General features: G+C 38.2%; 1 protein-coding gene across 1 annotated transcript in view; it reads right to left on the bottom strand.

Annotated features, from left to right (window-relative positions):
• The window catches only part of NID1 (nidogen 1), a 50,317-nt gene that overhangs the window by 17,058 nt on the left and 6,847 nt on the right, over window positions 1-26,412 (bottom strand). Inside the window, exons 2-12 of the mRNA XM_067293373.1 lie at window positions 24,139-24,438; window positions 22,599-22,828; window positions 21,518-21,945; window positions 20,240-20,389; window positions 18,699-18,950; window positions 17,255-17,455; window positions 15,702-15,947; window positions 14,507-14,650; window positions 12,661-12,789; window positions 9,016-9,159; window positions 8,129-8,251 (exon numbers count right to left, since the gene is read on the bottom strand). Coding sequence (XP_067149474.1) covers window positions 8,129-8,251; window positions 9,016-9,159; window positions 12,661-12,789; window positions 14,507-14,650; window positions 15,702-15,947; window positions 17,255-17,455; window positions 18,699-18,950; window positions 20,240-20,389; window positions 21,518-21,945; window positions 22,599-22,828; window positions 24,139-24,438 — 2,347 coding nt within the window. The remainder of the gene's footprint in view (window positions 1-8,128; window positions 8,252-9,015; window positions 9,160-12,660; window positions 12,790-14,506; window positions 14,651-15,701; window positions 15,948-17,254; window positions 17,456-18,698; window positions 18,951-20,239; window positions 20,390-21,517; window positions 21,946-22,598; window positions 22,829-24,138; window positions 24,439-26,412) is intronic.

Below are 26,412 nucleotides of genomic sequence, written 5' to 3'. Positions count from 1 at the left end.
ATCTGACTATTTAGTCAGGCAATACAGTGGATAAAGCTTGAGTCTCCGTTTAGAGTCACAAGAGAAAATGATGACAAGAGACTGATGGCAAGTTCTCTGTAGGACTTGGGAAGTGTGACAACTCATTGCTCTGATGCACGTTAGGATTTTGAAAGTTTGGGCATCAAATTTGAGCATCCATTTCATACTTTTGGACCAAAGAAAGGAAATGCCAGGACAGATTGTCCAGTGCCTGATAGGCATAGAAACTCACATACACAGAGAAACATATGATACGCAATGGCTACATCACCTGCATATGTGTTACTGTAGAGATTACAGAGGAAAGATTAACTTTCAAGATGATCAGGAAATTCAGGGATAATCTGTTCTTTTAGTTTTAATTTTAAAACAGTTTGGACTGAAAAAATACATTTTCATATGCTATCATCTCTCATGCAATCGGGAACATGTTTTTAGATCAATACATCCTTCCAGATGCCAAACAGCCTAATGAAATTAAAACATTTATTAAAATAACCTTTTCCCTTCTCTGGATAACCAAATCTGGGTCAGTTCTACCTTACACTTGAGACCCTTGAAGCGCTCTGTGCACTGGGAGAGCAAGAGCTGTGATTATGGAGCCTATCTTCTTCCTATCAATGATTTCCATAGACAGTTAGAAATACTTACTGCAAACTGCCTGATGAAGAGGCTTAAACACCACAGTTCCATTTATTCCTTTCATGCTTTATACATGGACTGCATTGGTGGACAGCATTAGTTTTGTGTGGCTCAGGCCAGACCCAGCCCTGCTGAACACAAAGCTAATCCCATGTGCCTGCAGACTACTGCGGTGCAACAGTCACACAAATACAAAACAGCATAGTTGGGTTTTTTATTATTTATTTACACTAGTTATGCAAGCAAAAGCTTTGGACAAGTTTCATGCACCTGGATACAATTAGAGAAATACAAATGTCTGGAGAACAGCTCACTCTAAACAACTGAAATATTTGGCCTCAGCTTTAATGTGGGTGGTGGAGAGCCCTGAGACAACCTACACAACCAGAACCCAAAGGAAGGCATTCATTATCTACCTCATACTTTATTTGCATGCATTCAATGAAATACGTAGATAAAAAGTATTGAATTCCAATAATAGATGGTGTTGCCACACTGCTCTTTTAGAGGTCATATTATGTGCACCATTCACAAGAGAAAGCAGGGGGGTACAGAGTATTGGTAAATTGACCCCATCCTGTTTTTGTTTTGCAATCCATCCGTGTTATCTTTGAGATGCACTATTAGCTCCTCCTCAGCGGGGATATAAAATAATTCTAGAAGCCGGCCATTTTTCCTTCCTGTCCCCAACTCCCAGAATTAGAAAATCTCAGTCATCTTATAAATGGCTTGCAATTTTTCAAATTAAACAGACTAGATAAATTTTATGAAAAAGGAGTTAGCAAATATAAACTATGCAAACAAATGTACTAACTCCCAGCTGGGACCCAGCTACTATACACAGAATATGCTCCTATACTTGGGAACTTGAAATACTGATGTCTGTTCAGATTTCAAGACATAACTCACATTTATAACTGCAGATTTGAAACAGGAATACTGATGGAAGTTTTGAAGAGTACCTATATTGCAATAATCAAACCCACCTCACAAATATCCTGCTTATGCAATTAGTCCTACTAAAGTCAAGAGACTAGTCAAAAACTAGTTTTCAAAGTCAGAACTCTGTTTCTAGAAGACTGCATATTATATGTTTTCTTTTTTAAAAGCCTATCAACACAGATTTTCCACTGCATAAAGAGATGCAAAAATTCCATTTCCACTCACTTTCAGTGATAACTAGATCTCCTATTGCCTCTGCTGCTGAAAGTCTTTCTTATAGATATTTATGATAAACATTATTAATAGTATAAAGTACAATATGTTGTCTACCTTAAAGAAATATTCTGAAAAGAAATAAAAGCAGTGTCATCATTTCCATTCGATGAAGACTCAATCATTTTAACTAGTCCTCAAAGGTTGTTTTCCACCAATTTCAACTCATAACCATGAATTTAGCTAATATTATGATTTATAAATGGAAAAAAAAAAAGAAGAAGTTATGTCAGTCCAAACCAGTCACTTAGTATCCATACTGTACTTTTTTTTCCTCCTTCTCTCTGAATCATGGGAAGAATTACTATGCTCCATGCTACAGCTCACTAACTTGCAGGTAGGCATCTTTCCAGTCTTCCCTCAAAACACATTCAGAAGAAGGGAAAAGTTAGTCTTACTTAAACACTTTTTACCCAAGAGATCAGCAGTGAGAGTATGTACCTTTCCTTTACCAGGCAAATGCTAAACAAGATCTCACACATCCTATAGCAGCACCTTCCCTGCACCTCTAGGCATGCTGCAGGGTGACTGTTTTAACCCCTTTTGCTGCAGCTATTCCCTAACATGAGCACATGTTAGACAGACACCACTGGGCCAGTGAACGCAAGAAAAAGTCTTCTTAACCTAAGAGTTAGGGTTCCCAACTAGGAGTGGGGAGTCTGACTAAGTGTGGGTACCCAGATCATAGCCACAGTCTCCTTTGAAGTGGAAAGAAATCTAGTCAACGTAGTCAGTGGATTATCCAGGGGGTAACTCATGTTATCCTGAAGTAGACACCAACATCTTAGCTAAATCAAGTTCTGAGTAAATTGCCGCTTAGACTTCCACTCACTATAAAGACGGTCTCAACAGCTAGCTTAACTGGAGACACTTAAAGGAAAGCAAGCTGAATCCCAGCCCAGCATTTGTAGCCTATGCAGCAATGGAAGCACAATAAACTTAGATAGAGCTGACAGCTGGTTGCAATAAACAGTCTGCTTATATAGTCATACATTTTCTCAGTGCTCTTAAGACAAGATGGTCTGATTTTGCAAACCTTAAATTGTTTTTAATTAACTGTCTGAAATGAGGCTAGCTATGACTGAGTTTGAAAGATGAGATTCACACAGTAAATAGAGCACATTCCTTCCCTTGATGAGTTAACAATACAAGCTAGACAAAACTTATAGCAAGAGTTGGCATGTATTCAGGCAGTACAGGGACTACTTTGTAAGTCAGCTTCCAGCTAGTAACTTTTCTTTCCTTCAGCATACCAGTCTGATAAAGGTTCTTAATGCTTCTCCTTTAATATAAACATAGCAATACTTCATCTAATCAAAGTTCTTCAGAGATACAGAACAATTAACATTAGGAGAGTTTTCTGATCTCTTTGACTCTTGCATAACGAAAACTTCCACTAACTACAATAGGAATTAAGAGCAAATAATATTTACCTGGTATAACTGTGTTGTTACATCTACTGCTATTCCTGGTTCTAGAAAATGGAAAATAAGTCATGCCTATTTCAAGGCTAAATTTGTATTTCTATATGGCATTCTACCTGGGCCTACAAGACAGTGTTATTTTTTAAATAGAGCACTATACCATAGGTTACCTTAATTTGATAAATGGTTAAAACCTGAAAAACACCTGAGTCAAAGGGCAAATATCATGAAGTACTGGTATCTTTAATAAGTTCCCACCTTATTTTAGTCTTGGTTTTAAATTTCCTTATTAAGAAATTTAATTTCTCCATTAGGATTCTGGAGGAAAATATACAACCATAGGTTGTATGATTTGTGGAAGACAAGCTGCAAAAGATGAGAACGACAGGACCTGGTGACTAGATAAACTGAGCTCATTAAATCAACAGTCATTTCACACAGTCAAATGGAAAGTTATACTTTCAGGAACACACTGTGTAGACCAGCTTCTAAAGATGGAGACTTATCTTGGAAAATGATGACTAAGAAAAGCTATCAGAAGATAGTCAATTCAATGTGACCACCCAGCTGAATGCCATAGGGAGTCTGAGGGGATGTAAAAAAGAATTCAGCATATACACGGGGAACACTGCACAGGTATGGAGAAACAATGTTATTGCTGTGCATGGAATTCATGAGATAAGTCACAGACTACTGTGTCCAGTTCTGGTATCCAAAGTTTAAGATATCAGTGAAAATTTGAACCAGCGTACAGAAAATTGCTCCTAAAAGAGAAGCTGTAGTTCAGAACAGGGATCATGAGCCAGACAAAGAAGTAATGTTTCATGGACCACATTACACACAAGTTGGACTAGATAAATAGAATGGTGCGTTTTGAACTCAAGCAAAATGAATTGCTTTCCTCAGAAAATTAAATTTGCATTATATGTTTTAAACAAATTTTTGCATTTGCTTTATAAACCACCATTAGCAATCTTGAATTTAAAAGTCACTAAAATATATCATGGAACTTGAAAAAATGAACTGAAAATAGCATCGATACTGAAAGTGGGTCAGATGAAAAATATGCATATACATATTCCCTGCATAAGCAAAAAAACAAGCAGAATGTGTAAAAAATAAAAGCCATATATGAATATTCAAAGTCTTTCTGGTCATGAAGGAAAGCTATTGCAGCAGCACTGCACAAGATAGTTTATGGATTTTTCCAGAAAGATTGAGACTGAGAATAAAGGGTGAGAAACAGGGATGTAGAGGACATCTTCCTTTCCACTTTGCAGAAGGAATTACAGCCTGATATATTATACCAAATTCAATTATTTAGTTTTGTGACATCATTCAAAAATTTGTAAAAACCTGATATAGCTACTCAAACAGGTTTACATTGAAAAGCTAAAGTTACAGAAGTGCTTTAAAACTGTATCCAGAATCGAAGAGTACTTTTAAATTTCTTATTTGGATCACTTCATTCCTCACATATCACAAGAAGCTATACTAGGATTTTTAATTGCTGTTCTCAAACATTGCCAAAAAAACGAGAGGTAAAAACAAAAGCAAACAAAATAACACACTTCCCTTTGTCCATTCATTTTGCTTTGCAATCCTTCACTTACAGTGTTGCTCTCTAAGTGCATTTCTCATGTGAAATGGATTGTATACAGACTAACAGGACTAGTGTATGGCTCTTAATGGTCATACTCCCAGTCCAAGAATCTGGATTTGTTTCTGTTTAGTAAACAGTGTCTGGGGTCTGCAGGGGTAGAAACACTCAGACATCTGGTTTTTTGAAATGGAAAAATGAAGCGTGAGGAAATAATGAAGTACAGACATGCTTAATAGCTGTGAGCAGTGGGACATTCCAACATCATTAACTCTTTCGTTAGCCCACTGGCTTACTCTGGAATAATTGCAATACTACAGACATTTTCCTATAGCGTTTTGCCTACAAGACTTGAAAAGTGATTTCTAAAGCCAAAACTGATAGGTTTTTTGCAAAGTTCTGATGCAAGACCAAAATGTACGACTCAAATGCATTTTACTTGTCAACTCTACTTGTTTTAAGAGTTCCTGTTCAGCAGTGGCTATATTCAACAATATGTTTCATAAAATAATAGACACCAAACAAACAGCAATTGTATGCATGGCTTGGAAAAAGATACAGCAAAAAGAACTGAGTATTTGGATGAATGAAATTTTCCATGCTGTTAACGACCAGGATTTCAGTGACTTGGCTGAGGCTAATTAGATCAAAACCTTAGTGGATAAAAAGGAGAAGAAAGAGCCTCTAATTAAAGCTGAATACAGTAGATTCTCATCTGGAAGCTCCATCCTGGAACAACTTGCTTTGCAAATTAGGTGCTAAAATAAACTAAGCCACTTTTGTTAGGCTTCAGAAAGTATATTTTGAGTCTAACTACAGGAAACGATTAACTGTCAGATTGTTGGATATTTGCTTGTAAAAGTACATATTGCTTTAGCAATAGATGACATCCCACAGGCAGCTATTGTTCCATTACCTCTCCTCTGAGGGAAGAGCAGCTAAGTTTATCATGAGCACTGCCATTGATGCAGACTAGCAAGGCAAAAGCAATAGTCTCCTGTACAGGTTTCAGCAAAAGCGAGATTTCTCATCTACCAAGTTTTTCTGCTCACAGCATTTCATGAACAGAATCAACTGATGCAAGTGCTTCTAAAGCATGTTCCACTGGTAATGCAGAACAGCATAAAAAAGACAGGCACATATGAAGATTAACAAAACCTGGCAGATCCCCTCCCATTGAAACAATAGATACAAAGCCCTCCAAAATAATTTGTTATTACCATTAACACCATTTTAGGAGAGATCCCCACTCAAGATACAATTGTAAAGAGTATGGAAAGTCAAGAAATCAACAGCAAAAATAATATAAAGCTACTACTAAATATAAAGACTGTACTTAGCAGTTTAATAGCTACACTGACTACTATATGCGGAAAGATGTTGTTTTCAATAAAAAGCTTAAATAAACCATCATATATATGCAGAAGAAATTAAATATGTCCTGGTAATAAAGCTAATTTGTTAAATTCAAGTATCACAGTCTACCAAACTACCTGTTTCAGCTACAAGAAAGGGGATGTGCCAGACATGAAATATTTCTGCCTCTGCAAATCTTACTGAAAAACTGTAAGCTTTACAGTTCGATTTTGCTTGAAGCTACCCACATCAAGTTTCTCCTCTAGGAAGAATAACCCTGCACGTTTATCTGTAGGTTGGTTTGAGAAATATTTTAACAGAGGCCAGAAATACTAGGTAATTCTCCATTCATCTGGCATTAAAATGAAAATACGAATGGGCATTCATGCATAAAAAATAAGTGAAAATAATACTAGAAGACTGGCATAAAGTGACAAAACCTATAGTTTCAGAATTAAATGCTGCAAAACCTCCTACAACCTACCTATGAAAGAAAAATCTACAGACACTGGATGATTTGACATACCACATGTACTGCTCAGGACATGAGGAAGTGTCATATAAATATGATCTATAAACAGAAATCACCTTGCAATTTTTTTTGCCTTTCCAATGAATGCTCCTTTGCCTTTTTGGTTCAAGGCATTGGTACCCAATTGTGCAAAAAAGTAAAAACTTCAGAATTAGGGATGATGGTGGTAGGCAGAGGGACAAAGAAAGAAAGTATGTTCCAGCTACACAGCAGGTAGTGATGTTGTGTCATGCAGACAAGCATGTTTAGGCAAGCATTTCAATTATATATTAAAAAAATCATATGTTAAAAAAAAAAAGAAATCACAGCTTTGAATTATCAAAGACTTTGGACATCAGCAAGACCACAGTGCAGAAGTGAATTTATAAAGACAGCCTACTCAGTCACACTGCTTCTTGCTTTCTTCCATTCTGGTCCTATGACTTTTGTACTCTGGGCTGCACAGTTCAGAGTTGCAATCTATAGAGAGGTGCAGGGTCTCTTGCCTGATATCAAGAATCTTAGGAAGCAGGAAAAGGGGATTTGAATCTGCTCAGAAATTAGGCCTTATTTCCTGAATGAGAGTATGCACCATTCTGCAAAACATGAGTGCTGTCTCCTGGTTTTGCCACACTTTTGAATGAAAGTAAGCACAGCAAGGCTACTTCATGCTTCAGTGTTCCTTACTTCTTATTTTTAGCATGCCTTCAAGATCAGGAGTTTAATACTTCAAGGCCCAAACTGCAGGGCATACATGCAAGAGCAGAAGTGCCGGGGGGGGGGGGTAAAGAACCTTCTGCTGAATAGGGAACAAGCTGAGTGAAAACAGAAACATCTAAGTGTTAGTTAGAAACTGGAGTTAGGCTTTCTGAACTCCTATTAGCTATACAGTGGAAATCAAGCATCTAGATCCTGCTGAAGACACCAGTGCAGGTACTCTGGTTTTATCCTTCACTTTCCTCTTGCAATTGTTCTGCATACACAGTAGCCACTTACCATAAAACATCTGGATTGTTGGTAATGTCAATGAAATGCAACAAAGTATTCACAGAATCAGTCTGTCACCAAATGTTTATGTAATGCAATCAAAAAAATACCACTAGCCTGGGACCAAGGACTACTGGGAATAGAACAATTAAAACATAATACAGGGGATATTGAGCAGGAAAAGGGATAGCAGCCAAGAAACAGATTTTAACAAGCTTGGTGAAGTTCAAAACTTGAGAGACTGTGGGAGAAAGAATAAAGACCATAATAAGAAAATACGCTATTTGTTCCAGAGAGGAACCAAATTAACATATGTCATCCAATTCCCAAATTATATTTCTGGTCCTACTTTCAAGAACTATAAAATTTTACCTCCTAACACACACCGGAAACCATCCCCACGATAACCTGCCTTACACTGGCAACTGAAGGACCCAGGTGTGTTGTAGCAGAAAGCATCTGGATGACAGCGGCCCTGTTGACATTCATCTACATCTGTAAAATAAAAGATCAGTTTCAGATAACTGTTCTTCCTGATGAACAATAACTTACAAATCAGAGTGATGAATTAAAGTACAAATCTGTTTTATGACTTTCAGGCACCTATTTGAGGATATCTGATTAGAATTATAGACTTATTTAGAATTATTGGAATTTGGAAGAATGTCTGTACAGAAATGCTAAGAAAAAAAAGTATGCATGTATTTTAGATTCTGGCTCTTAACAAATCCCTGCACCCTATTCTTAAATCAGCAATGTTGATAGGTAACTAGCACTGTTAACTCACAGTATTCTAGAATAACTTATAGATAAATGTAGTAAGAGGGATAGGATTTGGCCAGCAAGATTTCCAACATGTCAGCTGGAGTGTAGTGGGGAAGCAGCCTTACCCAAAGAAATGAAACACAGTATAGCATTTCTACAAATTCAGAATTCTAAGCATCATGTGTCACCACCTTAATAATATAAACCAATATAGTGCAAACAGTTCCAGCAGATGACAATCTGATCTGCTAACTATTGCAACTATTGCAATTTTTATACCTAACTCATCTCTGACCAACTGTAGCACAAATATTGAAGAGTGAATTCAAACATGGGGGGAGGAAGGGACAAGAGCTTAATGTAGTGCTTGCCTGGGGGGCTTAAGCTATGACATTTCCTATTTTAAATCAGAAGTAACTACAGGACATTGCAATAACCAGCCGAGTTGTACAATAAAGAGTATTAAAAAACCCACAACAAATAGTGCTACCCACCCTCACAGGCACGCCCATCACCAGAGAAGCCAGGGAGACATGAGCAGATGTAGGCAGACCCTCCGGTGTATACACACTGGGCGCGCTGAGGAATGTCGCAGTTGTGTGTGCCTGTCTGACAATGGTTTATGGCATATTCAACAGCTGCAGGTAATATATAAAAAAAAAAAGAGATGAAAATTTGAATTTCCCTCCTCAAAGTCTGAAGCTTGTAAGACATTTGTAGAGAGAGAACAGCTGTGAAAGCATACAAAAGAGAAAGGAAAGGGTTTTTTTGCCGAGATCTCCCTTTTCACTGACATTACATGTTTAACAATGTTTTACAAAGAAAGGGGCTGACTCCTCTCAGCATCTCACAAACGTTTGTTAACATGCAGTATGAGAGAAAGGCTACCACAGTCACAGACTCTAACATCCAAGATACTTTTGTTTATAGAAAAGAGTCCTGGAACAAGAAATGTAAGGAATCTCACAGAGACACCTCACATATTAGCTAAGCGGCCAGTTCACTGCACTGGGAATTATTAGATATCCTGCTACACTAACCTAGCATTGACCCAGGGTTGTTGTCACTTGGCAACAAATAAGAACTGTGACTCACTCAATAGGAGGTAAACACATTTGCCAACTAATGGAGAGATTTTGACTAATTGTGGCAGCTGGGACCAGTCCTGCAGCTTTCCATAACTTACTTTGTCAGTGTTGACAGCAGTGACTCTGACAGCATTTCATTGTTTTACACACAAATATATTTCAACCAGTCTCCAGAGCTCTCCCCATGCCTACCTGATATGCCAAGGAAGAGTAAAGGAGACCATGATATTTAAAAAAGAAAGAGGCAAAATACTACAAAATTCTTGATCCCAGAAATACACAAGTCTGCAGCATGTGCATCTAGGAATAGACTTCCAGCTGCTATAGCAAGGCATCACTGAGGCTTTCTTTACACAGTTCTTACTAAGAGCTGTCAGGGTGCTGAGAGCAGACTCTACAATGCTCCTTTCACCACACACACAGATGGAAACTACCACAGTATCAGCATGAAAATAACAAAATCTTGTGATCATAGCAAGATCTGAAAACAGCCATTTTCTCCATTTCTCTGGGGGAGATGACATTGTTAGAATCATTTAGGAGATATGTTCTACTTGATGAAGTAAGTTTTAGACTGCAAAATTACCTATTTAGGACTGCATTTAAAACCACCCATTTTAGACTCTGAGTTCCTAAGAAGTCCCTGAGTCCTTCTATTCTTCAGTCTACAAATAAGAGAACAGCATTTATTCACAACTCTATTATGCCATTTGGTGAGTCACAGAGCCGGTATGAAAAAGCTGCAGTTCCAGAAAAGCTGAGTCAGAGCTGGTATCCCAGAGCAAGCAGCAAAAGCACAAAGAGGGTAACTGCCGTCTCTTCAGGAGTTCAAGTTGTCTATGGGCTGTAAACCCCTCCCCTGTGGGAAGGGGAACAAGAACACCATAACATTTATTTTCATCCCTTTGGGAAAATACAGTTCATCTTCCGCCTGCTCAGACTTATGGATGCAAAATTTGGTTTTGATTGAAGGAAGGGATCAAACTGAAATCATTCAAGCTAAGCAAGGAATTGGAATAAGCATTTGGAACAAGTGTGTCAGATCAGCTTCATGGGAAAGGGGTATAATGATGCCAGCAAGGTCATGCCTGGAGAGAAGGAGGTTTCCTTTCAGGTCGAAGCGTCAAAAGGGCAGTGGTGGATATAATGGAAATAGTATAAAGCTCCACTCCCACATCGCACCCTATCCCTTCCAGTATCTTGGCGGAAGTTGCCTTTTCCAACTGTTCTGCAATAAAGGGGAGGGTCAGGGTGCACTGTGAGCAGATGCAAATGGTAACTCCTACTGGACCAGAGAGATGGACTTGCACTGGAATGTAATACACAGCATGCAAGGTCCCACATCTAGGGGAAGTAATGCAACTTTCTCAGGTAAGACGGAGGCTCTTCAGTTGGGAACAGCTATGATGAGCAGAGATCTGAATGGATTAGCTGATCACAGGGTAACTGAGCTGCCACCATGAAGCAGTCATGAAAGAAGCAAAGGTGACCCCCACCTGTTTCAGTTATTTTCAAAAGAGAGAGGAACTGGTCCAGTCACACTGGAACAGTGTGTACAGGTCTTGTCATCCAGGTGCAAGAAATATGAACTCAAACTTAAGCATGCAACGTTACTAGGCTAATCAGAGAAGTATGAAAAAAGTAAATAAATAAATAAATAAATAAATAAAGCCTGTTTTAAAAGATGAGGCTGAAAGGGCTTGGCATGTTTGGAATAGTAAAACCAAGACTGTGAAAGCATGTAATTGTTTTCTGCACTTTAAACTTGTTGATTTGTCCCTTGATATCAGGTATGGAGAGTATGATGCAAAAATAAGTGTTTATGAAAACTGTCAGGCTGCAAAATTAAGACAAAAACTCTAATTAAAAAAGCTAATCTATATCCTATCCTCTCTGCCCAGAGAAATTTCCCCACTGAGGAGACTTCCAAACTGGAAGTAGATAAGATACCCTGCCTTAAATATTATTCAACAGTCAAACAGCAAAAACCAGACAGTTGGAGCTCTAGCAGAAGAGTCATAACCCTTTCTCCATCTGCCATTTGTAGATTTTGGGGGTTTACAGCCTTTAATATTTGCAATGTAACTGACACCCAAAAGAAGCAGCTTAATGTTCACTAGGGTAAAGCTCATGGGTTTTCCCTCTATAAGGAAAATTCGCTTTCAATACACAACCCACATAAACACCTTCAAACTCTGCAGCTACCACATGGAATTTTTACATTTTAGTGAAAAAACAGAACAAATAAGAAAAAAGAGCCCTTGGTAAGAGAATCTAGTCTGGCAAGCACAGGTTAACTCAGGCTTCCTATAGGGAAATGTTTTAAAAACATTAAATAAACATAATTCAGTGACAACTACTGAATTTGGAGCTTTAATGGTCCATTATCACACCAGCTAGGTTTCCTCAGAATCCCAAAGATTTTTTCAGTGAAATGATCTGCAGTTGTAATTTCTTTTCTGCATGGTTAACAATCACTTCAGGATAAGCCTGCAAATAGCCTAGACACACTTGTTTTGACCTGGGCACTGCCTTGTTTAAATGATGAATCAGAAACATTTATTTTGGATTAGAATTAACAAAGGGGGAAAAAAAACAAACTCCAAAAAGCCAAAGCTCAAGACTACAGAAAATGATTTAAAGTGATGGTGTAATACATGCAACACCTAGTGTTGAGAGTGAGATGCTGTGAAATGAGGGCAAATTAATAATGGCTCCCACTAATTCTTTTTCTTTTACAAATTTGAATTTTGCTTCCATGTGAAGTCTGCAGCTAAATAACGGTACAGAAAAGGTAGAAGCATTCAATAAACAATTCCATTTTATATTTGGATAAAATATGAATGGGCAATTTTTATGAGAGGAAAACAAAGTACTGTAGGCACCTTCTTCGGTTACCTAATGGATTGTAATCAATAACTGCTGCACAAACTTCTAAATTCAACTCAAGTTAGAAGTAGCACAGCTCCTAGAAGCTCTGTCTCCTGGTTCTGCGAGACAAAGCACAACCCAAAATCAGCCAGGCAGTGCGTTAAGAAATCTGAAACTCACCAACACACGTCCGCCCATCTGCTGCAAACTGGTATCCATCAACACACTCACATCGGTAGGTTCCCGGCTGGTTACTGCACACTGCATTACTGCCACATAACACTGGTTGCTCTGAGCATTCATCAACATCTAGATTATTATAAGGATTCCAGTTATTACAATGCTGCATTCAATACAGGAGCCAGAAAAGCAGAAACTGTGCAACTGTTGAATAACAGCAACCTTCTGTATTTAATCCATATCTTGGATAGATCACACCTCTTATAATATATTAGTAACCTGAAAATAAGTTTTCAGGTAACTGTGCCCTCAGTTAATCTGCAAAAAATCAGAAGAGGTGCTACAGCAGGGTACTAAGGACAAGGGACAGGAAATCAAAGGGGGAAGAGGAGGAAGCACTGAGAAAGAAAATGCAGGCTACAAAGTGATTAGAAGTAGCGATGGCTACTGGGAGAACAGGAACTTTAGGAGAGAGTTCCCTTTTTGTTATCCACATATATCTCTAATCCACACTGCTGCTCAGCTCACAGGACTGGAAGACTGGGAGGGACAGTTGGCGCTGTTGTTCTCATTTGTGATTTTTTTTTTTTTTAACTCAGTTAACTCATAGGGATGCATATTTCATTAATACACTCATTTTCAAGAGGTGAAAATGTATTTGTGCTGTGATCTGATTATGAAACAAAAACCAAACACCTTAAAAAACACATGCTCTACAATAACCTGCAAATTCTTTTTAAGGACAGGAGACAACAAATACACAGAAGTAATGCGTATTATTATGTTAAGATACGGACTAAACTAACACTGGAGATAAAACCTTTAAATTTGGTTTTAAAGTACAGACTTTTGACCTTACATGCAATAACTAGGTTTATTCCAAAAGGTTACTGTCTGCTAATAAATATGCACACACATATAAGAGGTAGAGATCACATGTTCAAAAACTAAAATGATCTAAATTTTTACTAAATAGTGCTACGTAACAGTCAGCAACTGGAGTTTAGCTAACTTAACATGTGGAAGACATTTGCTCATGTGGAGATTTTGCTTCATTACTTTCTGCTGCAAGTTGTGTACCTCATATCTTGCATAATCAGATTTTAAAATCCTCCAGTAAGCACGGGGCCTTTATTAAGTTTCTAATATGATCTGGGGCATGCAGAACAGATTAAAATATGAAAGAGAAGAAAACTTCGTACTGCAAAGCAATCCTAGCTTTGTCAACCTAACAACACACTTCATGCCAAGATGAAAACTAAATAAAGAAGTGGAGCTTTAACCTTTTTTATAACTCTTACAAAGGATCTCAGAATCCTGTCATATACTACAGAGAGCAGATTTTAGGCAACAGGAATGCTGTACAGAGCTGGAGAATGAAAGATTTCTTGAAAAAAAGTTTCTAGTTAGATCTTGAAAAAGATGGTTTCAAGGGGCTCCATCGCAGCCCTGTATCCTATGCACCTGTTCTCTGTATGCAAGTGCGTATGCCATTCCTCCTCTCCCTCAAGAACTTTCAACATAGCAGACTGATTTTAACCAGATTTTACAGTAAAATTCTCACAGGTAAGTTCCTACAAGTTTTATGAAAACAGGAATTAGGTATGAAAGATGCCTTGTAAGCTAGCAAGAAATACTCAAGTTTGACCCTTCAGGGGAGATAAATTTGCTTAAATTGGTTATTCAGATATGCCGGCTGTTCCAGCATCCCTCTCAACTATCTCTCCCAAAACCAACCTCTTAGGACAGTTCATTTTACTGGAATAGCTAGTCCTGAAGGTCAACTCATTCCAAAGAAACCAGACTCTGCGTTAGCTGTCATTTTGTAATGAAAGGCTTCTCATACCATAACAAACATGTCCATCTCCACGGAAGCCAACTGAACATTCACAGAAGAAATGGTTCCCCATTCCTGGACGACATATTGCATTGGTGTCACAGTTATGGGTACCAGTGTAGCAAGGATTCCGGTTAATATCAGCAGAACCATCTGACAAGAGAGACCATGTTTAGTCATAATGACTCTGTCCAAGTAGAAGGACCAAGATACAGCCCAGAAGATTGCTTGTAGTGTGCATCAAATAAGGAAAGAGAACATGTTTTGCACTAGGAAGAGGGGGCCCTGCAGGCAATATGCAGGACGTGAGTCTCAAATATATGACAACAGCACCTGTATTCCTTGTTACTTCTGCAAAGAATTGTTGAGCTAAAAACAAACAAAAAAAGAAAACCAACTGAAAAACTGACAAAGATAACAACTGACCCTATGCCCCAAATATGATTCTTAATGCCCATTTTGTTCATTGTAATTAGTAGAACTTTATCTTTGGAGTAAAAATAGATAGATAGATAGATAGATAGATTAAAAAAAAGAGCACAGTGCTTCCTGTGCTCATCTGATACACATTTTCATATTGTTCCTTTGCTTTCTTCTGATTTTAGTGCATTTGGAAAAAATTGGAGACAGGCTCACAAGCAACCTTTCCAGGAAAAAAAATAAAAAAAAATAGAACAACTGCAAATTAAGGAAACACATTGACAAAATGCTAGCAAGTTTTCAGCTAGTCTCAATAAGACATTTCATAAGCTGCCTAACTTCCAAAGATATAGTGTCATGTTTCAAGGTGAACTATAGAAACTAGTCTTTCCAATGGCAGATCTTATTCCCCTGTTCTCCCCTTTGTTCTGTCAATAAAAAAAAAAAAAAAATTAACAAAGGAACAATAATTCAGGTAAAGATCAATGATACATTCCATGCATCTAAGCAGCAATAGATTCAAGCTGATATGTGGAGAATATTTCAATGAATTCAGCACACAAACTCCACTCGATTTCAAGAGGAGATAAGCACCTCCCCCAAGTAAAAATACACCCTTCAACAGTGTTATTTTTCTTCTTAATGGATGGAAACAGACTTTCAGTGACCTATGCAACTAATTAATTCATTAGCACCCAGCTAAGTTAGGCTAGAAGAATATAGGAGCTTGGCTCTTAACTATTCTTGAAAGAGAAAAAATGAAAGATTTCCAATTCATACATACCACTGATTGGGCCGATGGAATTACTCATGGCATATCGCAGAATCTGCTCATCTTTGTTATACAGGACAAACACACTGTCTACTGAGAGCTGCTGAGTAGCAGAAGTGGCATGGTGAGAGTCATCATGAATGCATTCATCAAAGGAGATGGTTTGTCGCCACTGATAGGCAGCCGTGTAAGAGGAAGCAATCCCATCCCTTTCCGGCTCTGTCACTGTGTACTCCCTGGTGGACGATGAAGTGATCACTGTAGAATGGCAACAAACAGCAAGAAGCTATTAAAGCAGACCTATTTCCAGGCAAAGGAATAAAATGTCACTTGACTAGGCTTATTTTGTTCTCAGATAGCAAAGCCTTGAAGAACGAGCCATATAATATACCTAGACAAAATCTAAAAATTGAACTTTACTCTGGGGCGTGATGCTTCCCCCAGAGGGGATAGCCTTTCTGCAGAGTAGGCAGATGTTTAACACAGCATACACTGCCCAAACAACTCCTCTGAAACTTTGAAGTAGTTTGGCACTAAGTGGAAGCTTCTTGTTGCCTCCAAGACATCACAGTTCACAACAATAGGCGAAACAGAAAGAGGGGTTCAAAACTGGCTACTGAAGCCAGACCCTAGTGGAAATAGAGCAGCAATGATGCAGCTACACCAGTTTGAGCTGTCTCTAGCAATCAGAACATGCCCTTGGAGCGAAGTGTATTCTCCCAAGTATCCAAATGCACTCGGCTGCTTGGGTACACCCCAGGCTGCTGCATCTTTATTGCTCTTTGACAGTGGGGCTGGCTGGCCGGCAGCAACACTCCAGCCACACTTTGATTTTGTTGTGTTGAAACACCCATGATTTTATCCAAGAAGAAGAAAGCAAAATGAGAGGTATCCTACTGTAAATGGTGACATGAAACACAGATCGCTCTTACCAAATCTCAGACTTTGAAAGAAGGAATTGAGAGAAGCACTGAAAAGATAGTGAGAAAAAATTGGTAATGAAATTAAGAGCGTTTTAATTTTCTGGTCAGTCATTCAAATTAAATTCAAATGATACTGACAAATGCTTGTTACCAGCATATGGCATGGTCACTGCTATGCAGCTTATGTAACATGTACTGGGGCATAAACAGTTTGTACGCTTTCGCTGGACAAGACCAAAGCCTGCTTAATGACAAAATCCCTACAGATATGTATATCCCAGTCTAGCTCCTACTGAAGAGCTGTGGACACCACAAAAAGTTTTGTAAGCTGTATGACTGCCATCAGCAGTGTAAGAACAAGACCAATGGAAAGGGAATCTGGTGTGTTTTGCAAACATCAGTTCACAGAAAGTTAAACTCAGAAACTCTTCAATAAAAAGATTAGAAGTATTTGCATTGCCTCAGTTACAATCCACCTTTTCCAGGACCTGTTCCTAAGAGGCAAAAAACAACTTTGTATTAATTGAAGAATCAAAAATACACCTGTGAAGAATGCAATAAAATAACATTTTTTCAGATTGTCTTACTTTCCACTCTGAGAAACATGCACTCTCATATGATTTCATTCTTAGGGCACCTTACCAGAACTAGAAGTGTGATAGAGCTCAGTGTATGGTTCTATATGGACTGATGAATCAGAGGGGATCTCAGGTATTCTGCCCTCCATTTCTGTGCTGATGGTAAGGTGACCATGCTCATCAATTCCACTGAATTTCTGTTTGATAACCAGCTTCTCGTTGTTGCCAAGAAAGGTTACTTCAGTTTGCCGTGTAAACTCACCACCTAAAGAAACAGTATTAGTTAAAGCACTTAATAGTAATTTCTGAATCCTTCTATCAAACTATTGTTTCTAGTAGCTAAAATATAAATCAGTATTTTCTGCCAGCTTTTATGCAGTGTAATTGCTAATGTTTTGGGTTCCTACAGAAATAACTTCCAGAGGTGTACAGATAATACCTTTGGATACTGTAAGTAAACTATCTTAAGCATTGAACATGCTGAGCTGCAAGTAAGCCTGAAGTAGTAGTTAAAAAAGTTCACCAAAACCTTTGATTTTATCATATTAGTTAAAATGGGAAAGGAGTTGTACATTTTAGGGAAAATATCTCCATTGAAAATACAGTCAGTTAAAGAGATTCAATACACTTATTTCCAAATCAAAATCAAGAGAAATGCATGTTGTAAATTCCAGGAAAAACCTTAAACACACAAAATCAAAAAAAAAAAAAGTTATGCTCAGCTAACACAATGATGATATTAATCTAAATTCACACTACAGCACTGTAAAGGAAAAAAAAGAAAGCACGTGTTCTCCTAAAACAGGCTGGACCTACGGCTTAAATTCATGTGCACAAGTAAGAGTCCAGGCCCGTATCTACTTATGAAGAGCCTTAATTCTGAAGTGGGGTTTCCCTCAAACAAGTTAAAAGACTCATTAGCATCTCATGCAGAAATTCCTTGTTTAGAATTTCAGACCTTCACGAGGTCAGACTTCCACTGTGTTTTGTGCCCTTGGCACAATCTAAGACAGACCTAATTAGATATTAATTCCCTGAAAAGAAGTCTGTCAGGAGAATGAAATCAGCAACAGAGACGGGAGGCAGCAAGGAGGTGAAAATGCAGCTAGGGTGTAGCTCTAGAAGACCACTGGCAATTAATATGTTACACCTCTTGTAGACTACAGGCATCTTATTGCAGTAGTTCTGCATACTTTGCTACCAAAAATCAGATAATTTCTTATAATCTGTTTCTTATATGGGAACTGGCCAATTCATTCTCCTTGGCCGATCCGTTATCCTTCTCTGTAAGAGACTTACATGCTTGTGCACTGATTGTAAAATAGAAATCCCAATATCAATACAATGTAAACAGGAAAAATGAAAAGGATCATGACAAAGCAATCCATTTTCAACTCAGAACAAGTAAATTTTTCACCCTGTATTGCTTCTAGATAAGCATTTCTTTTATCTCAAGCCAGATGAAAGAATAACACCATTTTTAAACACTATTTTAATTAAAAAGTTACCAGTAACACTGAATCCATTTTTATATCCTTCTTGTTCCACAGCAAACATCCATCCTATGATACCTCCAATAGAGGCAAGAGGCAGTAAAGAATACCCCAAAGTCTCTGGGATTGTGCTGATGGCAGTGTAGGCACGCCCTTGGTTCATCACAACATAAGAGTGGAGGTCAGTATTCTCAAATATCACTGGAACTGGGTTATTTCCCACAAAGATTCTTCCTTTGACTTTCCCATTGACCCTCTGAGGAGATCCTGGCAAATCAATACAGTGAATCAGAATAAAATGACAGTTCTCACATACTCTCCAAGAAACATGTTCAGAGCATTCACTGTGTTCAAAGATATTAATATCAACATGAAGAGCAAAAACAACAAACAAGCAAAAAACAATTAAATAGACAGGCTAGGCAGGAAACTGCCTACAAACAGTGTGTGAATTTGGTTATATATGTTTTTGTCATTACACGGTGACTGAATGGCTATAACTGCCTAAAGAGATGTTTGTTATCCTCATTAACAATTTTTCATCTGTGGATAACTCAATGAACAGACTAAGTTGTTACAGTATCTCTGACCATAAGTGGCATACAGTAATTTCAGTGGAAGATCACACTTCATATCAATACCTCCTGAATGCAAATTTGGTCATCCCTTATTAGAAGGCTACCACCATTAGGCATTCAGAATAACTTGATTATTTACCTGAAGATGTGGAAAATAAACCCACTTTAGAGAAAAATTGTTTTAAGAAGAAGTATAGAGGTAGTTACGTTGGATTACTAAGTGTCTTCTATATATAATTTCCTAAGTACCTAAGATAAGCTCATGTTGCATTATCATCAGAGGCTTTGTTTCCTTCTCTGGAAAATCCATCAACTGAATGCTAAGCAGTAGTTTTTGCTTTCCTGCCTTATAAAACATGAAGTCTGCAGTCAGCTATTTTAGTTGTTGAAATGCATCTATAGTCTGAGTCAAGTCACTGTGAGGATTACCAGTGTATACATAAGAAATTCCTTCATGGATCTTGCACAGGAACAAAGTTTAAATGGATATCTAACAAAAACCTGGCAGATTAGCCCTTTAGTAAAGAAGCTTAAGGATCAGATAAAGAAGAGCCATGCTTTTTACTTTGATGATCAAAGTTAATTTGCTCATCCCTTTTAAATTGTCCATTTCTAGACTGGTGACCAGATCAGATTATACAACACATTGGAACTTCATTACTGTAATTCCAGTAATAAACACTGGATGTTATGCTATTGATTAAGTTATGTCTGTTACATAGGAGTTTATTTGCTCTAAAAAGTCAAACTAAAATATAATGCATTTAATTGATCACCCAAAATAATTTGCTTCATTTAAAAAAACAATCCTTTTTTAAAGTATAGCTCACTTCTTAATATACCTTTCAAAACATCTCTATTGATAAATCTTTTAAGAAGTATTTATGACATATCTTTTTTTTACTCTTGAAAATAGGTTGTCTCATTCAAAAATGTCATGTGTAATTGCTGCATGTGTGTCCAATTTTCAAAAGTTACCTTCTGCTACACACTGTCTGCCATTTCCTTTGTAACCAGCAATACAACTGCAACAAAATCCATTGGGATAATCTTTGCAAATAGCATGAATGGAGCACCGGTGACGGTTGTTAGCACAGGTCTGTTGGACATCCGTGTGGTAGCGGAACACTGCAGAAAATAAGATCAGCCATTTAAACTAGAAGTAGCTACTATAGTATTCACACATCCCAGGTGTAGTTTTGAAATCCCAGTAGACTCACTGGATCAGGTTTTTCACATTGTCTTTATGGAAAACAAACAACTGCAATTGACTTATGCTAACGTTGCAATATGCAAGTAACAGTCCACTATTTTCCAGAAAACATCAGGGCTTCAGATGTTAGAAATCTGTGTAGTTCTATTGACTTCAGTGGATCTGTATTAATATACAGTGGTTTACAAACTGTCTTGGTGAAAAAAAAAATACACAGAAAGTTTAACATGTTCTGGTTTCCAAACCAAAGCAAAAAGTAGCCTCTCTAAACTCAGAACAAACCGCATCAATACAGTACTTAGGAGCCCATACCAACTGATGTACCCTGTAATTCTAGCGGCTTACTCCATTAATTCATAGAGATGGCAATCTTCTCATCTAGTTCAAGGAACATTTAACATCTGGGCAGTCAGTCATACTGTTTTGAATTTTCTATAAACACTCCCTCAGAAGTTAGATTTGCCAATCCTGTCCTTGTAAAACACAAGGCCATGAAACCCTAAGTTGACAATTTTTACAGCAGATGCTATTCTCAGCCTTTATTAAATCACCTGTATTCAATAGCATGTCTATGAAAGGCAAAAAACTAGGTTTCAATAGATCTGATCATAAAATCCTTACTAGAAACAGCCAGTTAATGCAGCTATTGAAGTTCAGATCATACTTTTAACAACAGTCCTGGGTAAAAGACATGGATAAAGTAGTTTCTACCAAGAATGTGTTGGCTTTAGAAATACCAGTATCCCTATAGGAGGCTTTCCTTAGGACAGATTCAGGTCTCACAGATACATTGCAGACTTGCTCTCCTGTGAGCTTGACTAGTAGGATAAGTTGACTAAACTGGCAGGATCTGAATCAGAGGTGACATCCAACCTAACTGCCTCCATGAATAACACAAACTCATTAAATATGTGCAGATTTTTAAATATGAAGGTAGTGAGAAGGAAACAGATTACTCCTTTAATAACTCAATTTCATGTGCATCTCTGATTTTTTCCAACCTACCCACCGTACAAGGACCCAAGCACTACAAGAGACCTTACCTATCCCAGTTTCATCAAATTCTTCCACATCTATGACCTGGGGTTGTTGTGGCGGGAACTGCTGAACTTGGAACTGGCGAGGTGGAGCTTTTGCTGTTGGGAAATCTTGCTGACCGTAAAAAGACTCAGTTGAAGGTGTTTCTGTTACATCTTGGTATGAAGTCATAAAGTCTTCTGCAGGTAGGTGAGAAACACTAAATGTAATGTGGGGCTGATCCCCTTCTGTACTGTCCATAGTGCTGGTTACGTGTTCCAGTCTTATTTCAGTGGAGCCATAATCTGACATAAACGGTTTTGAAGTCATCTCTTGGTCTTGTTCACTTGACTCTAGGCTCTCCAAAACGCTGCTGATCTTGGCAGGCACAATACTGTCAGACGTGCTACCAATCTCAAACACCCAGACACCTTGCCTGCCAGCATTGCTACCTCTGTCAAAGAGAAGCATATGCCAAATCGAACTGGTCAAGTACAAATTCTGTGATATTTACATCCTACACATAAAATGTTATACTCCACTGAGAAATACCAGGACAAAACTGCTGGGTTATCTTTTTCTACATAGTACTAAATAGGTACAGTTTATTAAGCTATAACACACCCCTGAGAGTTTGGGCAGCATTTACCTTCCACAGCCAGAGCTCTCCTTGAGAACTTCTACCCTCCTTGCCTCCAAAGAGATGGGAACAAAAGGAGGAGACATCTGAGCCACAAAAATTTTCTTAACAGTTGTTAGACCTTTCTAACACATTCCCTTTTATTCTTGCCCACATTTTTGCAGAAAAAACTGTACAGGTAAAAGTATTAAGAGTTAAAGTACTAAATAAGTGCCAATTTTTAGAAGGGCTGAGTATACAGCAGCTACCAGTGACAACAGGACTATGGATTTCTGACAAATTAGACCAAAGTCCTTATATTCTTTGAGAGGGTGTATATTTATCACTGGCAGGCAGACTTTGCGATTTCTCATGCAGTTGCTAATGGCATCTTGTAATTTCTCATTGTCTCATGCTGCAATTATTAAAAAGAATGTGGAACTCCTCGGTATTTTCTTGGGGAGTTTAAACAAACAAAAGAAGCATACTTCTGTAGGTTTCTGATGGTGCCTTCATCATTAGCAATGACATTGTAGGATCCCGGTTTTTCCCAAAAGTAGTAATTTGTAGAGGCTTGACTAAAGCCAACCATAGCAGGAATCTTTCCATCATCATTCTTGGAGTATGTACTATAGAACTGCAAACTATCTTCTGGATAAAGGAAAATAGCATAGGAACTGGAGTCAGAAGAGGCTAAAACAGCCTGGAATGTGTTTCTCTGTGAAGAAAATTTAAAATCCACTTACTCATGGAAAAATAGTCAAGATAGACAACAGGATGATATTTTACAGTCAAAATCTGAGTTTCTGTAAGAGGTAATGTATCATGTACTTATTATAGACTGGTCAACCAACTTTTCAGATAAATCAATATTAAGCAAGCTTACGTTTTGCTATGGTAGTTTTTGCTTAAATATTGATAAATATTAAAAGGTAAGTTAAAGGTGTTACAAAATAGCCATAGAGGCTGCCTAAAGCACAACAGTCCTAAATTCTATAACATGCAGAGCATGCTAGACAGTCTCCTTAAAACAGAGTGATGTACTAGACTAATTAGAAAGATGTATAAAATTGATATGAGTATATTTATAAACAGAATATTTAAAGAAGAGTTCAAGTTTTATGTTGTTGCAACTCTGTCATTCTCTGTAGGAACACTCCTACATACTGTAGGAACCATCAAGACAGTACCTCATACATCAGCTACTCATCACTACCACAGTGTGGAACCATTACTGTGAAACAGTTGTTGTGCCAAGTCAGGCACAAGAAATTATGTTAGGCAAAATAAGATCTGCTAAGTCACAGTGATGCTCTCAACTTAATACATTGTGAGCAGATTCACCAGCTGGGATTATTACAGTGCATAGTTACACATGTTCTGAAGTCTTTGCAGGATGGTACCTTACATGTTTCAAAAAGGGAAAATGAAATGCAAGTAATACAAAAAATAAGCTTCTTCCAAATAAGCCACCTACTTCTTCAATCAAGGAAGATAAATAGTCTCTTACCAAAAGAGTAGCTACAATATATGAGCTTTTTGTGAATGCAATGTCATCCATTGAAAATGAGTTCACAGTTTAGCATAATTAAAGTTTCTACTAGTCCATATACCTATCACATTTTGGATAGTTTGATACCAAATAAAATGACTTAAAGAGTCTGTTGAACAGTGCAAGCCAGCTGGATTATACCGCACAGATACAGAGCAGGACATCCTAGTATTTCCAGCTATTGCCACATCACAACTAACAGATTCAAAATAAGGATTGTTGGGCAATACAAAGAAATTCATCTATTTAGGCTTAAGCATTTTCTTCTAAATGACTAAAATACTATAAAAGTCAAGTAAAAATTCTGGAAACTCCCATCTTGCTACATCCCTTTCAACAACAAAAGAATACATTCTTAACTGTACAGGATTTATTTACACACAAAGGAATTCAAGCCTTCAGAACAATAGATTATGGTGTGAAACTTCTGCTGAACTTGCTGTCCAACATGTATTAAAGCTCTGCTTAACATTCACCTTTTCTTTCAAAGTAACATCTTCTCCAGGTGCCCGGTAAGGAGCCACAAGCTTCCACGTAACAATCACAACACTGCTAGGATCAAATGTAGTCTCAGGAAAACCTCTTTTGATGTAGTCTGAAGCAAGCTGTAAGACATCTGGGGATGAATCTTCTCTGTAATACACATTTCCATGTCCATCTGTTGTGTCCAGATCAGCCATAAAGGGAGCAATAGCCCCAAAACTGACTGGGAACTGACCAAGATATTCTTCTTCATTTGAAGGTTCATTCACTGCAATAATCCCATTAGTGGCAATCTAATAAAAAAGTGGAAATCATAAGATAAATACTGTTCATATGACTGTCTCCCACACCTATGTGCTTGAGATCATGGTATTTTCATTGTATTTCTAAAATAAATTGAGCTAAAAGTCAGTCTGGTATTTGTGAAGTAACTGAAATTTTACAAGTTTTGTTTTGTTTTATATCCCAAGTCAGGAGTCTTAGGATTTCAGTTCCCCAAAAGTCTACTTTAGGGATAAACCAACCTTCTCCCTCCAGAACAAGATTTTAGGTATTTAAATTTCAAATTTTTATTGCCTCTTCTAACAAATATGTACAGAACCCCCACATTTCACATGTTTCCAGTTGTCTCACAAACCAAGACCCAGTGCAACCCTTCTGTGAGTCTGTAAAGAACTGTGCACAGACCCACTTAGATAATTATAAACTCATCTCACTTTTTCACTGTTCCTCTCTTGCAAAGTATTTTTACAACAGCAAGACTGGAGATGGTGGGGAGGAAGCAAGTACTTGCAAGAGTTTCTCCTCTGGTTAACCAGTAAGCTAAATTCTTACTTGGTGTTTAAAACAGAGCTGACTGCAGAGAAGCTGTATTGAAGTCACACCCCTGAGAATTTAACTTCTACTATGAAAGCAGAGGAGGCTTAATCTGAACAGTTTAGAAAACTGTTCATTCCTGTGAAAGTCTGGCACTGATGAAAAAGGGGAGAGGAGAAAGTAAGCAGCTCTCTCTTGTTCCCCTCATACACGAAGAAGTCATGCCACAACAGGTTGTACCATTTCCATGAAATCCTGCATAGGCTGTTAGGATGGAAGTGGTTCAGTTGAGCTTTTCTTTGCTAATACAGCACTGCCTCAGAAGGTGATAAGAGAATTTCTGGGCAAAATATCAGTCTACACAGAGAGGTCTACCCAAAAAGCTGCTCCATTCTGCTTAAATATTGTAATAGCTTAGGTGAAAGTCTTCTGAGACAATGACAGAGACTTTGACTGGCTGGGACTGCTCTAATTTTCACTTCACTACAACCATCCTCCTAGGAATTTTTTTGCCACTGTGCAAGGCAGACCACAATGAGCTGCTGCTTACTCTAGAAGCCAAGGAGACAGAGTCTGTATGACAGATACAGGCCATCCAGTAAATTCCCTCATAGCAGGGAATGACAGTTCCTCTTCAGGTGCCCTGTCACAGTAACATGGAGAACTGGCTCCATTACTTGAAAAAGATTTAGTATTAATAAATGCAAGTGAAACTCTTGGTCTGAAGACTGCAGACATGACTGGCTCAGGGAGATTTAACTGGCCAGTGAGATGATTACTTGCAGCCCACCACCTCTGACTGAAAAAAATGGAAAATGGCTTGATGCTAGGGCATGGCCTCATGTGACAGCCAACCCTCTTGACAGTGTATACAATAAACCAGGGCTGACTCTCGCAGAAGAGGCAAGCAAGACTACTGGTCTTGAGGCAGTGCATAGACTGCACTCCCACACACCTTTTTATTCCAGGCCCTTCTTCCAGGTGGGTATGGCACCATATGAATCAGACACATACAAATATATTTTCAGGTGTTTGATCCCCTGATACCAGAAACACATCTGACTACCTGCAGGCAGCCACGCGCTTGGACTCTGGAGCTGCTGCCACATATCCAGGTGGCTCACACGGGCACAGAGCTCCCAAAACTGGCACCACAAGCTGTGAAACTAAAAGAGCAATTTTCTACAGATTTGTCTCATTCACATGGATTATTGCATGTCCAAGAACAAATTGCCACTGACCTTTTTCATGTTTGAGACATTCAGAATATATGTAACCTTTGTGAATGCCTGGAAGAACATAAGAATTGCCACAGTGACTCAGACAGCAAAACCAGCTAACCCAGCATCCTGTCCCTGACTGCAGCCACTAGCTTACGGCCTCAGAAGAGCAAGAGAAAAACATGCACGTACTTCACCGAATACCAACCAGCTTCCAGGCATGTTCAGCTG

Source organism: Apteryx mantelli, chromosome 3 (genome assembly GCF_036417845.1).
Source record: "Apteryx mantelli isolate bAptMan1 chromosome 3, bAptMan1.hap1, whole genome shotgun sequence".
In the NCBI taxonomy this organism is placed as follows: Eukaryota; Metazoa; Chordata; class Aves; order Apterygiformes; family Apterygidae; genus Apteryx; species Apteryx mantelli.
The sequence above is the reverse complement of the archived record's forward strand: the minus strand, read 5'-3'. Positions and strand labels throughout refer to the sequence as shown.